The sequence below is a fragment of the Chelmon rostratus genome, chromosome 11 (assembly GCF_017976325.1).
Source record: "Chelmon rostratus isolate fCheRos1 chromosome 11, fCheRos1.pri, whole genome shotgun sequence".
NCBI classification, from domain to species: Eukaryota; Metazoa; Chordata; class Actinopteri; order Chaetodontiformes; family Chaetodontidae; genus Chelmon; species Chelmon rostratus.
This window is the reverse complement of record NC_055668.1, coordinates 506,567-522,558: the sequence shown is the minus strand read 5'-3', so window position 1 is coordinate 522,558 and position 15,992 is coordinate 506,567. Positions and strand designations below refer to the sequence as shown.

Genomic DNA, 15,992 nt, shown 5'->3' with positions numbered 1-15,992 from the left:
ACCATTTGACATCAGATGCCTCAACAAAGAGAAGCAGTTCCAGCTGTCTCAGAGGTTATTGTGATTTATGTGTTAAATAATTTATATGGCCCTTGAAGGATGTTATTAAAACTGAAATGGCCCTTGACAGAAAAATGTTCCCCACCCCTGATTTGGGGGCCATCAATAAATGACTCTTTTAATGACATATGATTAATGTTATTTTCAATACCTTTGTGCGGAATCAACCATATTAGTGAAAATCATTATTGAAATATTATACTAAATTGGTCTCATGTAGCATATCTATTTTGATAATTAATGTAAAATTAATTTATTTTATTTTTTATTTACATAAATATTTGAATGGAAAATAATTGTAGTTTTTTCAATAGCTTGCATGTCATGTGACCCCATGACTTCAAATCCATACCAACTTGTATTAATACACTATAAAAATAGACTATACCTCTTTTTTATTGGATTTAGTGATTCTTAAATTTTATTTGTTCTAATATTTTTATATCAATAATATTCAGCTTTCGTTTTTTTAAATGGCGCCCATGTCATGTGACCCACCTGTGTATCTGCTCACAAGTCACATTGGAAAGCTTCTTTCCTTCATCATTCTTGTCTTCACCTTTTCCAATCAGGTTATGTGCCCTTTTCTGTCCTTTTATGTCTGCTGTCAGTGAAATTATGATTTTGTTTTTTTTCACTTAAGCACACGGCACTCTAAAGGTGTGTGCGAACTGTGTACAACACGCATACCACCTCATACTTCTGCCTTTGCCCTCCTTCGTCCCAAAAATATATATATTTGTTTGTGCAACTTTTCTTTTTCTGGTGCTCACCATGTAATCAAGTCATCCTACAGCTGAAATATTAATGAGCTCATTTGAAGTTAAACGTTAAAGTTTGTTACAGTCTTACCTGGCCCACAAACTGTGTGGGGGGAACAGGGCCTGGGCCAGCAGACTCTGGTACAAGTACAGACAAACCATGTGACCAGAGGTGAAGAAGCCCACCATCACACATAGTGCATTGAAACCAAGGTGACTGATGGGAAGGTGGCACGCCCACCATGTGCACACACCGATGAACAGCAGGAAATAGATGGCTGAGAAGGCAGAGGGCAGTGTGATGCCTGGGTAGAAAAATGAAGAGAGGTCAGAAACAGACATTCAATACACATAGACACACACTCATAACAGCTTAATCTTTATATTCTTGCTGTCAAACCAGTGTAATCCTTGGAATTTAGTGTTTGATGTTAGTGACCTGTTTTGATAATTATGCCCGGTTGCTTCAAGTTGTGTGTTATGCTCATAAATTGGTTGGATTACATGTGCATTTTCAGCAATTCCTGACAGTCCATAGGCTACTGTGCCTACAGTTATTTTGACTTGAAATAAACTTCGAACTGCAGTGTCATGTCTCCTCTACTCCCCCGTCATTTTTGGACAGCTTTGCACTCTTTGGAACTGTCTCTCTCTTGTAGACTGATGCCGCCAGGTCACACAACTGACATAGACTGATATGTCTACACGTAATTGATTGGGTATATCTACCTAAATATGTTTACGTCACGTGACTACAGACTCCGGTTGACTGACGGGTGAACGGACGGTGTTGGCAAAAGGTGATGCGAAAGGTCATGTTATGGAGTCATGTCTTAAATGAAGATCATGGATCAAACTAAACACAACAAGTGCAAATTCACACAGCCGTCCTGACTGTGAACTTATTATTCCTATACGCTATATGCTAAGTTAAATAACTTCTAACATACATTGACATGGCATTTTGTAAGTTACATGTGATATAGCTTTTTAAATAATTTGTAGTATGTTATGCTTAGTTAATAGAATGTTAACAAATGTTAATAAAATGTGCATTATGGTCATTTTAATTGGGTAACTGATGCATGTGTGATGTCAGTGTGATCTAACTTGCATGTTGTATCTTAATTGTAAATTCAGGGGCAACTCTGAAATATTTGGGGGCTGGAGCACCCACTGGCCAAAATGAGGAGTCAGACACTTGCTCAGAGGCCACAGACATGGTCCTGGAGTCTGATGAGGAGCCATCTACCTCCTCAGCCACTTGTTCATTGCAGTAGTCCTCAGGTGTGTGTGTGTGTGTGCATGACTGTTTGTGTGTGTGCATTTTTGCATATTTTTTTTTACTTCTATAAACACTATAAATGCTGTGAATAACATGTATACTAATGACAATACCATTTTCTCTTTGTTAGAAATGCCTCGATTAGAAATCCCACCAAATCCTGTGCCTGAGGATGAGCCTCTGTCTGCTGACCCTGCTAACTGGCCTTCAGTTCTGACTGACAGAATTCAGAGACAGCTGGTTGGTAGAGGACCAAGTGAGGTACCTGCTGACTTTGCTTTCCCCAGGAATGGTTCTTTGTATTTAAGATTATGATGTGTTGTTTGGGGGCCAGTCCTTTGTTTGTGGAGGGCTTTTTTTTTTTTTTTTTTTGGGAGGGGGGGGGGGGTGTTCGCCCAGTCCAGAACCGCCTCTGCTTGTCTCAGTTGGGTGGAGAAAACCAGGTCCCTACTGTACTCCAGATGCTGCTTCAAAACACACCATACAACTCATGCTTATTGGAAACTTGTAACTTCAGATTGTGGGACCAATATTTCTGTTAAAAAGAGAAAGTGGGAGCAGCAGTGTGACAGAGTGGACAGAGTATAACATGACTCTGTTGTACTAATGGAATTGGTGCTGTGGAAATTAACACTGTACTGAATATACAACGTTAGTCATTATGGACCTGATCGTTATTTAAGATCACTTTTTAAGTGATGAATGTAGACAGTCTGACAAAATGAATCTCAGTAGAAGTTTGAAAATGAGCACCAAGTGTGTATCAGATACCACTGTCTGGACTGTTCTCACGCTTTTTCAGTTTATTTTTCATGTACTGTGAAATGGTGTGAAAACCTGAGAAGGAAATGTTGTTACACAGATCGTACCAGCCAAAGCCAGCAGGCTGATGGCCAAGACTCTCCCCAAGTCTCGCAGAACTTTCCGAGCTGTGGCCTTCAGACGCTCAGCCAGCTGTTTAGCTCTGGTTGATGTAGAAATCTCCTCTTCAGGGTCACCATGTAATGACCCCTCTTCTTTATATTCATCTTCTGACATCTCTTCCTCTTCATCATCTGTAATTTTGTCTGTTGGATCATCTTCCAGCTAAGGTGGTAAAGTGACAAAAAGAAAGATACAGTTACAATATACATGACAGTTTATCATTTCTTCAGTTCAGACAGTGCAGGTGCGCTGCAGTCAGTCTAGTGATGATATTCTGTTATGTGGTTCCTGTTTTATTTTGGTAGGTTTTTATTCATTCTTTGAGTTCCTGTCAAGTTCCCCGCCTTTCCTAATTAGCCTGATGTGTTGCACTTGTGCCCTATTGTTCACCTGCCCTTCCCTATATATACCCTGTGTCTGACTCCTATCCCTTGCCAGATCATCATCATCATACGTGTGTTGTTATCCAGCTCTTGGATACCTTTGTAGTTGGATTTACTGTTCTGTTAAACTTTTGATCCAAGAGTGCAGATTCCAAAAAACCACAACATTCTAACTGGGCACACAACAGTCGATGATCAGTTCAATCAAAAGCTTTAAGCAAAAGATCTAAAATGCTGCCATACAAGCACCTACAAATTTACTTTGATCGAAGTCTTTAAGTCAGTCATTAGTTGTTTGGATATAGTATTCCAACACCAAGTGGGGTAACCAGGTCTGTAGGCATGTTAAGAGTAAGTGATCAATTGGTTATTTACAAAATTATCAGAAATCTGACCAGAAATAGTGCTCTCCATGAATCACTCAGAGCATCTATCATCTCTTGTGGTAATAAAGACCTACTGTAAGAGAGTTTCCCTGAAGTCAGCATTTGGTAAAAGTTGTTTTTACCTGCAGCCATACAGCTCTCAAAATTTTTCACTTTTATATAAACATTCTATACATTGTCATACACAATAAAAGTTAGTAAGTTGTTTTTAGAAATGTTTTTCCCTTGTAATTAACATACAAATTTCTAAGTTTATGTACTTTACTATGCGGTTTGTTTTGTGCACATACAAGAACACGACTGATGTAAAACAATTTCTCCATGTAGTGTCCCTGGGCTGGTCTATACCTGCTCTATGTGAAAAGTGCCGAGACAACTTCGGTTGTGATATGGCACTATATAAATAAAATTCAAATTCAAATTCAAATTCTACGCACCTTTTATCTTAGCCCAGGTATTTAATGTAGGACTCTCATTAAGACTAACTGTACCACTTTTCAATACAGCATTTGTTATTCACCAGTATTAAAGAACACAGTTGCAATACTCAGGTAATCAGGTTCAATTGCATATTACAACATAGGTCTGACTAAGAATAATGATAGAAACTCTTTCTAATTGTGCCGTTGCCATCAGCTGTGGAAATGCACACATACACACGGAGTAATCTAATATCCCTGTAAACACAGTACAGAAGAGTACCAGCAAAACACTCAGCTGTGACATACAATAACAGGTGGCAAAGATCTAATATTTCTTAATACTGAGACAGGAATATCAGACAAATTCCCCCTCCTCTTACAAAATGTCACTTTAATGCTAAGTGTAAAAAGTATCCAGTCAGGCAGAGGTGTGTAGTTGGCTTGGGAAGCCCTCTGAATTAAGAATATGAAAAATCATTCAAGAGAGATTCGCACTGTCTCTAAAAATTGATTTTGCCTCACTTCCCCCTCCAGTGGCCCAGTCTGGCCTCACTCCTCACCACTGTATAAATGTAATGTTAACTATTATTACGGTTATTATTGTGTATATAATGATGATAATGGCAAAGTTTTTATATAATTATTATAGTATTGTATTGTATTGCTATAACATCATATATTTTATTGTATATAGTATTTATTGCTTATCTATTGTTCAGTCTTTTGGGGTTTTTTGTCTTTTGTCCTCATTAAGCTGTATGTCCTTTAATCCTATGCAAATACATTGAGTGAAATATTTAAATCAAATTCCTTCTATGTGCACACACACTTGACCAATAAAACTGATTCTGATTCTGATTATTGTAATTGCGAAAACACATTTTTTGACAGAAAATTAATTTGGTTTGCAAGCCACCATTTTTGGCACAAAAGCAATGATTAAACCATCTGTCTGGTGCTGGACAGGGAGTGTAACTGTCTACCATGACAATAGTAGAATTATAACAGAAGTAGCGTCTGATTGATGCAATCATGTAAACTGCTTCACCAAACTCTTTTTTCAATATTGTGTACCTGTGTACCTGGAGTGTGCCTTTCTACCATGACAACCTGCCAATTATGACATACCGTTAAACCCAGAGTGTGTACTATCTATAGTGTGTATATCAAAACAATGAAAACAAAAGACTCATTGTCTTCATTGTTAAACAACCACCATTGCCAAATAAAATCATGTGATTTTTCCTGTGTTGCCATTGACAGGTGACCAAATGAAACACACTATTACCAAAAATAAAATCACGGATTTCTTTGGGTTTGAGCATTGTTGGTAACATTTGGGATAACGTAAGTAGACAACTTAACAAAACATATGACTCACACCTAGTCATTTATAGATTTGTATTTAAGGCCATTTTGTCCTGAGGGTGGCACTGGAGGAACGGCCATTAAGTGTGCAAAATAGAAAAGTTTCATTATCAAATGCTGTATTAACACAGTGACCCCTTTTCCTATCTTCACTCTCAATAACACAAAGGCACATACACAATGACTCACCGATGTAATGTTGGCAGCAGCCACCATTTCTCTGTTTCTGACCAATCTTCTGCAGAGGATGATTGTTGTCAAGGCAACCATACACACACCCAAATCAGGACACACAAGGCACAACACACTCCAGGGATCATCCAGGGGAAACCTATAAGACACACAGGTGTATAGGTGATATTTCCTAAAATGTTCTACACAGATTGTACTCAGGTTTTACAATTATGTTGCATGTTACAATTATGTTGCTCACAATAATGCTGTAATTCCTGTTTTTCCAAATGCTTTTGACTATTTTGTGCAGTGGCCGTGACATGGGTGCTACACTTCAGCAATCAAACACTAGTTACATACCTGGACAGTCCAATATGTCTACTTATGCTGTCCCATTGTGAACAGTTATCACCCATGGCGATGTTGAGAGGAGGATATGTGTATAGTACTGTCTGGAAGCAGATATGTGCCAGGACAAATAGTAGACTGGTACAGAATACCGCTCTGATAAACCGACCTGTGTGACCTGGAAGACAAGGAGACAAGAGTGATAGATGTTGAAGAAAAAACCTGCAAGGTCAATATACAGTCAAATGTAACTTAATAAAAATAACATAATTTTACATAAATTATGATTTAGTAGAAAGTAAAGTAAAATGCACAGAATGAAATCGTTTTAGATAAGATAAGATAAGATAAAACTTTATTTATCCCCAGCCAGGGAAATCTGGGCATGACAGCAGGATGTGATAGCAGTGGGAAGAAAAATAGCAGCAGAGGTAGAGAACATTTAAAAAAAAATACAAAATAAAAAGTAGACTATATATACGTACATATTACACAAGCAAAATGAAATTTGACTATATAAAAGAAAAAGAAAAAATATGTAACAAAGGATATGTAAAAAGTATGTATTGCCCCAATCTGTGGAAAAAAGAACAATGTAAGCTGCCTTCAGATTTAAAATAATAATAAATAGTGTTACTAATATTGCACAGAAGAATAACATATACAAAACAGTAAATGATATGTAATATTGCACAAAGTGTATGGATATGAGCGTAATTTGTGAACAACATCAACACAGTTTTATGTTAAGTGGTGCTGGAGTTGAATAATCTGACATCTGTGGAATGAAGGCCCTGCGGTATAATTTACGTATCATTCTGCCACATTAATAAATCTTGTCGTTAACCATTCCACCCAGAGTCAGATGAGGAGATGGAAATGGTTTAGCCTAGCTCAGCACAAAGACTGGAAGCAGCTGGAAACTGCTAGTGTAGCTCCCACAAAGAAATCTTAAACAACAGTTTCAAGAATAACTAACAATGAATGTATCCTACTCACAAGTATTGTGTGTGTATTTACAGTCAGATATACAGTGCTTTGAAAAAGTATTTGCCCCTTCCTGATTTCTTCTTTTAGTCATATTTGTCACACAAATGTTTCAAACTGTCTACCCTGAGTAAATACAAAATGCAGTTTTTAAATGATGACTTCATTTATTAAGGGAAAAAAGCTATTCCCCCCCATGAATTAACTGTGATCAACCATACTTTTGGAAAGCTTAGTCTTAATTTATTATTATTTGTATGCATTAGTAAATTTATATGCAATAATAAAGGTTATTTTGTGAAAGAGACAAAAGCATCTACTTACGATCATCACCACATGCACCACTACACACATCAGACTGGTATCTTATCTCGGCCGGGCCGATTATTGGCGCATTTATTTGGAGTTTTTACGTATATCAGTATCGGCCTTTTTTGAATCTGACAGGCTGATATCAAGAACGCAATTAAAAACTGGGTTTTTCGGTTCAGATGCAGCCACCATGCTCTCTCTCTCCTGCCACTTCTGTCTCCAGCATTGTTTCTGGCTCTAAATGCTATGCATTATTCAATTATTCATTAAGTTGCAAAGGCTGTGTTGTGAGCTGTGATTGGCTCAGCCCCTGTATTTTGAACTGTGCTTCCCTCGCTCAGAACTCAGCTGAATCCCAGAGCCTCACTGAACATGCATAAGGTAAGCATCCAATTAACTGTCAAAGAAAGAACCCTTCTCCGACCCAGATTCCTAAAAAGCTGTGTAAAACGTAAATACAAACAGAATACAATAATTTTTTTTCCAACAGTTCTTGAGTCCATGTAGCAATATCTTTTATAGAGCCAATGTGTTTCACAAAGTGGTGAACATCACTGCATCCTTGCATGCGAAGGTCATCACTCATCTGTTACCAGTGAACCTGTCTATCAGTGCCTATTCCACAGTTTTCTCAGTCTTTTGTTGCCCCTGTCCCAACTCGATAAAAACATGTTGCCGTCATCAAATTCATCCCAAACATATACAGTATTTACAAACAATTAGGTTGATGAGGTAAAACATGAACTATGCTGTCTTTTTGCTGTTTCGGGAGCTGAAAAGGGAGATTAGGAGAGACAAAGACAGCTACAGGAGGAAGTTGGAGGAGTGCCTTTCGGGGATGGAATTGGTCAGGAGAGGCCTGAAAACCATCTCAGGCCACAGCAGTGACAGTGGCAGGGGCCCTGAATCTGCTGAGTCTCCATCTCTCCAGAGAGTCTCCAAGACATCTCCATCTGCTGAGACGACTGAGGTCCATTGGAGCATGCAGGACACTGTTTACTTTTTATGACTCTGTCGTACCATCTGCAGTCTTCTATGCAGTGGTCTGCTGGGGCTGTGGGAGCTCTCAGAGGGACAGAAAAAGACTAAACAAACTGATCAGAAAATCTGGCTCTGTCTTGGACACCATGGAGGGAGAAGGTGGATGACAGAAGGATGTTGGCCAAGCTGACTTCAATCATTGACAACCCCTCTCATGAGACAGTTGAGCCCTTAAGCAGCTCCTTCAGCAACAGACTTCTGCATCCACCTTGTAAGAAGGAAAGCCACCACAAGTCCTTCATTCCAACAGCTGTCAGATTATTCAACTCCAGCATTACTGAACATAAGATGATGTTGTTTCCCATACAACATTGCAATCTACTGTTTGTACTGTTGCACAAATGTTACCTATGTCAACATGCACTCATATCGTTTGCATTTTGTGCAAAACTACATATTTTTGTAGATTTTCTTCCACTGTAAAATAGTATAAATACTGTATTTAGTGTCTGATTATTGGAAGGCTTACATGCATGTTACTAACTTAGCTTCTTCCCCGGAGTTTTTTGCGCGTTCTCATCTTGCAGGTTCCCATGGATAGTGTTTGAACCTGGATTGTGGATTACACTTATGTCTCCTGCCATGGCCCTGCCTGACATCCGCTGTAATTATTATTATATAACCCACTTTTATTGCACTTTTATTGTGTTTGGCACTGTTTTTTTTTATTTTTTGGATCTGTGTCAGGGACCCCTTTTGGATTCAGCCACAGCTCCGAGCGTCCCACGTACACACATGAAGAACTCCTTAGTCTGCACGGGCCTTCTTTGCTGTATGCGGGCAAGCCTGTTGTCCCCATGGAAATACGGAGGAAAAGGAGAGGCTGCAGAGGTGAATGAAAGAAGCGGAGGACTTCTATTCCCTCTGTCATTGTGGAAAACGTCCGATCCATCTCTAACAAGGCGGAGGAGCTGGCTGCACTTACCCGGCAGCAGAGGGAGTACCGGGAGTGCAACTCTATGTGTTTCTCTGAGACATGGCTGAATGGACTGATACCGGACTTGGTTGGACTATGGTTTCCCCGGATGGATTTACAATCGTGCACCGGGACTGAAATGCAGCGGAGAGTGGTCAGAAGAAAGGAGGGTGGCTGGCGGTGTATGTGAATGAGTGGTGGTGCAACCTGGCGAACGTGCACATGAAGGAACAGCTGTGCACACGGGACCTGGAGCTGCTTGTTGTGGCCATGCGGCTGTACTATCTACCGAGGGAGTTTTCGCACATGGTTGTGTTTTGCATGTACATTCCTCCTTGGACAGAGCCTTCGGCCACGTGTGAGCGGCTCCACAGCGCTGTCAGCCAGATCCAGACGCACCACCCCCGAGCCCTGCTGCTGATCAGTGAGGACTTCAATCAAGCTTCTCTCTCCACCTCTCTCCCAACATTCACACATTATGTGTCATAAGTGTCATATGAGGGACAATAAGACAGTGGACCTGCTGTATGCAAATGTGAAGGACTCTTACACCTCATCCCCCCTCCCCACCTTGGGCGGTCTGACACAACCTTGTTCATCTGCTCCCCCAATACACACCCAGGGTGCGAAAGGAACCTGCACTGAGGAGGACTCTGAAAGTGTGGACTGAGGAGGCTAATGAGAGACTGAGGGACTGTTTCCAGACCACAGACTGGAGCATGCTCTGCAGCTCTTATGGAGAGGACATCGACTACATACTTGTCTGTGGACAGCACTGTGCCAACTCAGAGGGTACAATGTTTTTCCAGCAACCACCCCTGGGTCACCCCGGAGCTCAAAGCCCTCCTGAACCAGAAGAAAAGGGCTTTTAACTCAGGGGACAGAGAGGAGCAGAAGAGAGTCCACTGCGAGCTACAAAGGAGGATTAGGCAGACTCAAGAAGGATTTTGGGATGAAGCTGGAGGAGAAGCTGGCCCAGAACAATGCACGGGATGTGTGGAGAGGACTGAAGAACACCTCTGGATTTGGACAAAGTGCCACAGTGACAGCTGATGGAGACCAGCACTGGGTGGATGAACTAAATTGTTACGTCAACAGATTTGATCACTCTGCATTGAGATCATCTTGTACTGGCATCAAAAAGAGTTGTAAAGATCTGGTTTAATTAGTCCACCTTCAAATGGTGATTTTAAAGTAGATTAGGATGGCTGGGACCAATCCCTTCCTCTTAACGTCCCCAGGTTCAACAATATACATAAGAACTAATGTACTTCAGGAAGTCTTTAAATAATAATTGTTTAAAGACTAAACATAATAATGAACAAATAAACAATAATGTATCTTCCTAAAATGTATTACTTCCCTGAGCTGTTACAGTTCACCTTTGTTAACCTTAGTAACTACTATTTCTCCCCTTAACAAATCACTCTTTCTCTTCTCACTTTATATCAAAACATAACATGCACAAGCAAATTGGGTGAGAGTAAATACCAGACAAAGTTGATTACAGGACAGAGTACAGGCAAACTGCTTCCTGAAGTTACAGTGATTGATATCCAACATAGAAATAAAGATGCTCTTACCTCTGATTGTGTGTTTGTTGGGACACAGGAACCACGGCAGAAGGAGCAGGTAGAGGAAGTAAACCAGCGACAGGATGTTGTAGCGAAAAAGACAAGCTGAAAAGATAAAAACACTGGAGTCAGACAAGAGCACAGTTTAAAATACATTTCGAGGTTCTGGCATGTATGACATGTGTTGGCTGAGGCCCTTGCATTACATGCCCCTAACCCTTCATCCTAAGGCAAATGTGTAATTTGTTGAAAACAAACGTCCTGATGGCATCAGCTCCAGACTGCTCAGGGACTGCAGATCAGCTCTGTGAGGTTGTCCTACACGTCTTCAACATGAGCCTCAGCCTGGAGAGAGTTCCAGCCCTGTGAAAAGCCTCCTGTGTGGCTCCAGTTCCAAAGACTGTGCATCCCAGGGAGCCCAATCACTTCCTTCTGGCACGCCTGCCTCCTCAGTGGTGTCCAGAGGACAGTCCAGGACAGAGCCAGACAGAGACAGAGGTTCAGTTCACACCAGTTGACAAAACTGGTGATGACTTCCCTGTATTCCAATTTGTTCCCCTGTGATACACATCCAATGAGATGGTTTGTATCATCAGAGGTCGTCTGGAGTTGACAGCTGTCAGCGTTGTGCCTGTAGTCCGATGTGTAGAGGGTGAAAAATGAAGGGAGAGAGCACTGTAGGAGCTGTGGAGCTTCACGAATCCTCACAATCCTGTGGTCTGTTGGTGAGGTAGTCAATGGAGCAGTGATGGTTGGATTGTGTTGAAAGCACAGAAGTCCAAAAGCATGACCCTCACAGTGCTAATAGTGCTCTCCAGGTAGGAAAGAGATGTGTGCAGGTAGATGACTGCATCCTCCACACCAGTACATATTGGGTGAAGGTGAGGAGAGTGGAAGACATGGAAGACAGGGAAGCATGATTAAAGTCTCCAGAGATGAGAAGGGCCTGGGAGTCGAATGTCCACAGCTACGAAACTACAGTGTGTAGTAATTTGCACGCTGCTGAAGCGTCAGTGGACGGGGGCTGTATACCATTATCAAGGTTCAAGATTCAAGATTTCTTTATTGTTATTGAGCATGACATGTCAATGAAATTTGCATTGCAACCCCCATGTTAGAAACAAGTTAATAAGAAAGATAAAAAAGATAATAAAATAAAATTAAGATACTAGAATAAAATAAACCAACATGCAGTAAAAAATATTCGTAAATGCAATTAAAAATATACCAGAAATGAAAATAAACTAAGACAATAAAAATATACTAAATAATAAACAATAAACAATAAAATATACCAGTGAAATGTACCAATATACTAAAATGTATATACTGAATGCAAATAGCTGACCATTTAGTTAAGCATGTGTGGGTGTACTTAAAATTTAAGTGCACAGAAGGTGGAGGTGGAGGTGTAAAGTGCGGTGTGCAGTGGTTCACAGTTCTCACAGTCTCTCACAGTGAGGGGCTGCTGGGGGTGATATCTCTGACAGCTCTGGGGAAGAAGCTGTCCCTCAGTCTGTTGGTGGTGTTGGTGGTGGTGGTGGTGGTGTGGTGGTACGGTGGTGGTTCCTGTACCGCTTTCCTGATGGAAGCGGTACAAACAGTCTGTGGCCCAGATGGCTGGGGGTCCGTGGCGATGGATCTCGCCCTCTTCCTGACCCGGCCCACGATGCCCTGTGCAGTTTTAACCACCCGTGCCAGTTGTTTCCTCTCCTGTGCCGTGCAGCTGCCATACCACACTGTCACACTAAGGCAGAGGATACTTGTAGATGTTGACGAGCAACCGAGAGGACAGTCCAGCCCATTTCAGTTTCCTGAGGAAGAAGAGCCTCTGTTGTGCCTTCTTCACCAGGCGGGAGGTGTTCATGGACCAGGAGAGATCAGAAGTGATGTGCAGGAACATGATGTTGTCCACTCTACCACTTCTCCGTCCATGAGGAGGGGGGCGTGATCTTTCTGGACCTCCTGAAGTCAACAATGACCTCCTTGGTCTTCCCTGTGTTCAGCACCAGGTTGTTGGCTGAACACCACTGGGTGAGCTGGTGTATCTCTTCTCTGTAGTGGGTCTCGTTGTTATCTGAGATGAGACCCACTACTGTAGTGTTGTCCGCAAACTTCACGACTGTGTTGGTGGGGTGGATGGCAGCACAGTCGTGAGTAAACAGTTACACTAATAAGACAAACTTCATCAATCCCCAGCTGGGGAAATTTGGGTGTTACAGTCAGCAGCAATAGAAAATAAAAAAATACAAAATACAAACTAGGAAGATGTGTCTGAGGTTATACCATCTGTTGTTAACAAACATCACCATGCCTCCACCTTTCCTCTTACCGCTCTCTGTTGTTCTCCTGTCTGCTATCAGAAGTTAAAAATTGTCCAAAGTAACATTAGCATCCAGCATGAGTTTGTTCAGCCACGTCTCCATGAAGCACATAATGCTACAGCCCCCGGTACTCCCTCTGCAGTCTGGTTAGCACCATTAGCTCTTCCATCCTATTTACCGAATTCTCATCATACCACTTTAATCCACATTGCAGCCGAATCGCGCATGCATTCCTCTAATGCCAGTTTGCGCATATTCAACACACACCTAGGAACCTTTTGCAAGTCACTTCAAGTCTGTTGTCAATAAAGAAGTGCCAAAAGATTCGATATAGGCTAATTCTGCAGGATCTCTCTTAACTTGCATCGTAATTGCATAACATGTTTCAAGTCATGTCCTGAAGATTATAAATACAATTCTGCAAACAGGCATCTTCCCAGATGCATTTAAAACAGATTTTATAAAACCATTACAAAAACCATTTATACCATTTACCATTTATAAAACCATTACAAAAGAAACCCAACTTAGATGAACATATGTAGATACCCTTCAAACAATTTGGGCCCTCTAGTGGGCCATGTTATTCCAACAATCCAAACATTTCAGACCCAACCTGTACCCACCTCTGGACGTGGACTGACAGTTGGATGCTCCAGTGCCTGAGGGTTGTTATGAGTCCCCCTACTCCATTCGCACACACACACACACACACACACACACACACACACACACACACACACACAGGTGTGTGTGTCTCAGGAGGTTGGTGGTTCAATCCCTGGCCTTGGTCTTTCCGCTGGCAGTACGCTCGTGTTGCACATGGCTAACAGCTGATCCTGAGTGTAAACAATGGAGCCATGGCTGAATGGATCACCCGATGTTGTTTTTTAAAGTACAGAAAAGAGTAAAAAGCAAAGCACTAGTCTCGCCAGTTGTACATCTTTAGGTCAGCACGATCGACCAAAACTAGTGACGGAAAAAAGACGAGAAACACACAAGAAAACACTAAAACAAAGAACAGCAGTCAGAGTTGCTGTAACAAGCTGCCACTCGTGCAGTGCCATATTGGATTTTGAGTAATTAACAAGTAATTTGTTATCGAAATTGTTGCTTGTTTATTTTTCTGCTGCTGAAATAATTTAATTTAATTTAATTTAACTTTTTTGCATTGTGCCACTGTCTTCATTTTATCTCAAGGAGAATGCACAGAGAGGGTTGATTAGTTCTCCATGAAGAGAAGGCTCCACAGTGTCTTCTCCTGCACATACAACGAGAGGGATTTTATGAGGTGTTGCTGCCTTGAATGAATTAAGACAATCTGCCAACATTAAAACCAGGAAATTTAAAAAATGCAGTCTTTCATCCTCCTATTAAACACATGCAGCGATAATTATTAGCTCACCAAAGTTTAAGGTCTGGATTAATCTCTGCCTGTTGAGATCACAGCTTGTACATGGAGGTCAGGGTATTACTACACAAATCCTCACATTTAATTTACTGTTTCACTTAATTCATAGTAAATTTCAACTTCAGTTTCTTTAAAAAAAATTAACAGTCAGCAAACAACTATGAGGCTTCACATGTAAAAATAAACACACACATACAGGCAGAATCCCAAGCACACATGAAAGGATGTTACTATAACAACAGGATGTCCGGCATATCTTCAACATGGTAAATACAATGCATATGATGGAGGGGCGCTTTCCCCCTGTGGTTCTTTCATTAAGTGAAGTGGATTTAGTCATTGAAACAATAATAATCCAACACTGTTGATGGTGGATGAAATGTGATCCAGAGCAGATATCTGAAACTACTAGTCAGACTGTTATGGAATTTGCTCTGATATACATGTTTACAGAGGATTCATACAAATTGAGTGACACCCTAAGCTTCTGACACGCATAAATGTCAACTCAAACACAACATGTGTTCTGAGACTTTTCCTCTAGTGTCAAGATTGGGTGAAAATTGTCACTTGTATACACGAAATATCAAAATCTAACTGAACTCATTTATGTGCCCCAGGTGTTGAACAGCTTCCACATTGACCAGTTCATGACCTTTCTGCATGACAAAGGTTACATTTGTAGGTCCATTATTGCTAAAGCTCAAAGAGAAGTATTCGTATTAGTTGTTATCATTAGTATTTTAAGTATTTGTTCCTATACTTTAGCTTTGTGACAGTAGCAGGGCTGTGTGTAAACTTTTAATATTATATTTGTTTAATTTATTCAAAACAGTCAGTCAGTTACTAGCACATCCTTGTGAATTGTATCTCCCCCTGTCTTCTCTCTCTCTAAATCACTTTATAATACAGCTATTATATGACTTGTGCAATAACGGACACACACAAAGAATCAAACACACAAGCCCTTTGTTACACCCTTCAGTTGCTAAAGCAACTGTCTTCCGGCCTGTCTGCCTGAATTAGACCATAACAGAGAGATGCTGTAAAGGTCATGTCTCCTGCCTGGCTGCATTTGTAATGTTTTAATTGCTTTACCTTCATAGTTTGTCTCCATTCATTTCATCAGAAAGACAAAGTGGTACAAATCAGGGCAGTTTTTGTCACCTGGTGAGGACCATAAAACAGGGATCTGGTGTATCTGAGGGATCTGTATTTGAAACAACCTACAATGCTAATAATATATACTGATATTCAGTACGCAAACAAAAGCAAAACCTGAAGTGTGCCAAAAATTTGTTGTACTAATTCAGAAA

The 15,992-nt window shown here is 40.7% G+C and overlaps 1 protein-coding gene across 3 annotated transcripts in view; it reads right to left on the bottom strand.

The window, feature by feature from the left end:
• Positions 1-15,992, bottom strand: part of piezo1 (piezo-type mechanosensitive ion channel component 1) — a 105,726-nt gene that overhangs the window by 76,075 nt on the left and 13,659 nt on the right. For all 3 annotated transcript variants that reach the window (XM_041947486.1, XM_041947487.1, XM_041947488.1), the window contains exons 2-6: positions 10,951-11,046; positions 6,124-6,289; positions 5,779-5,920; positions 2,976-3,192; positions 913-1,126 (exon numbers count right to left, since the gene is read on the bottom strand). In XM_041947486.1, the coding sequence (XP_041803420.1) occupies positions 913-1,126; positions 2,976-3,192; positions 5,779-5,920; positions 6,124-6,289; positions 10,951-11,046 (835 nt within the window). The remainder of the gene's footprint in view (positions 1-912; positions 1,127-2,975; positions 3,193-5,778; positions 5,921-6,123; positions 6,290-10,950; positions 11,047-15,992) is intronic.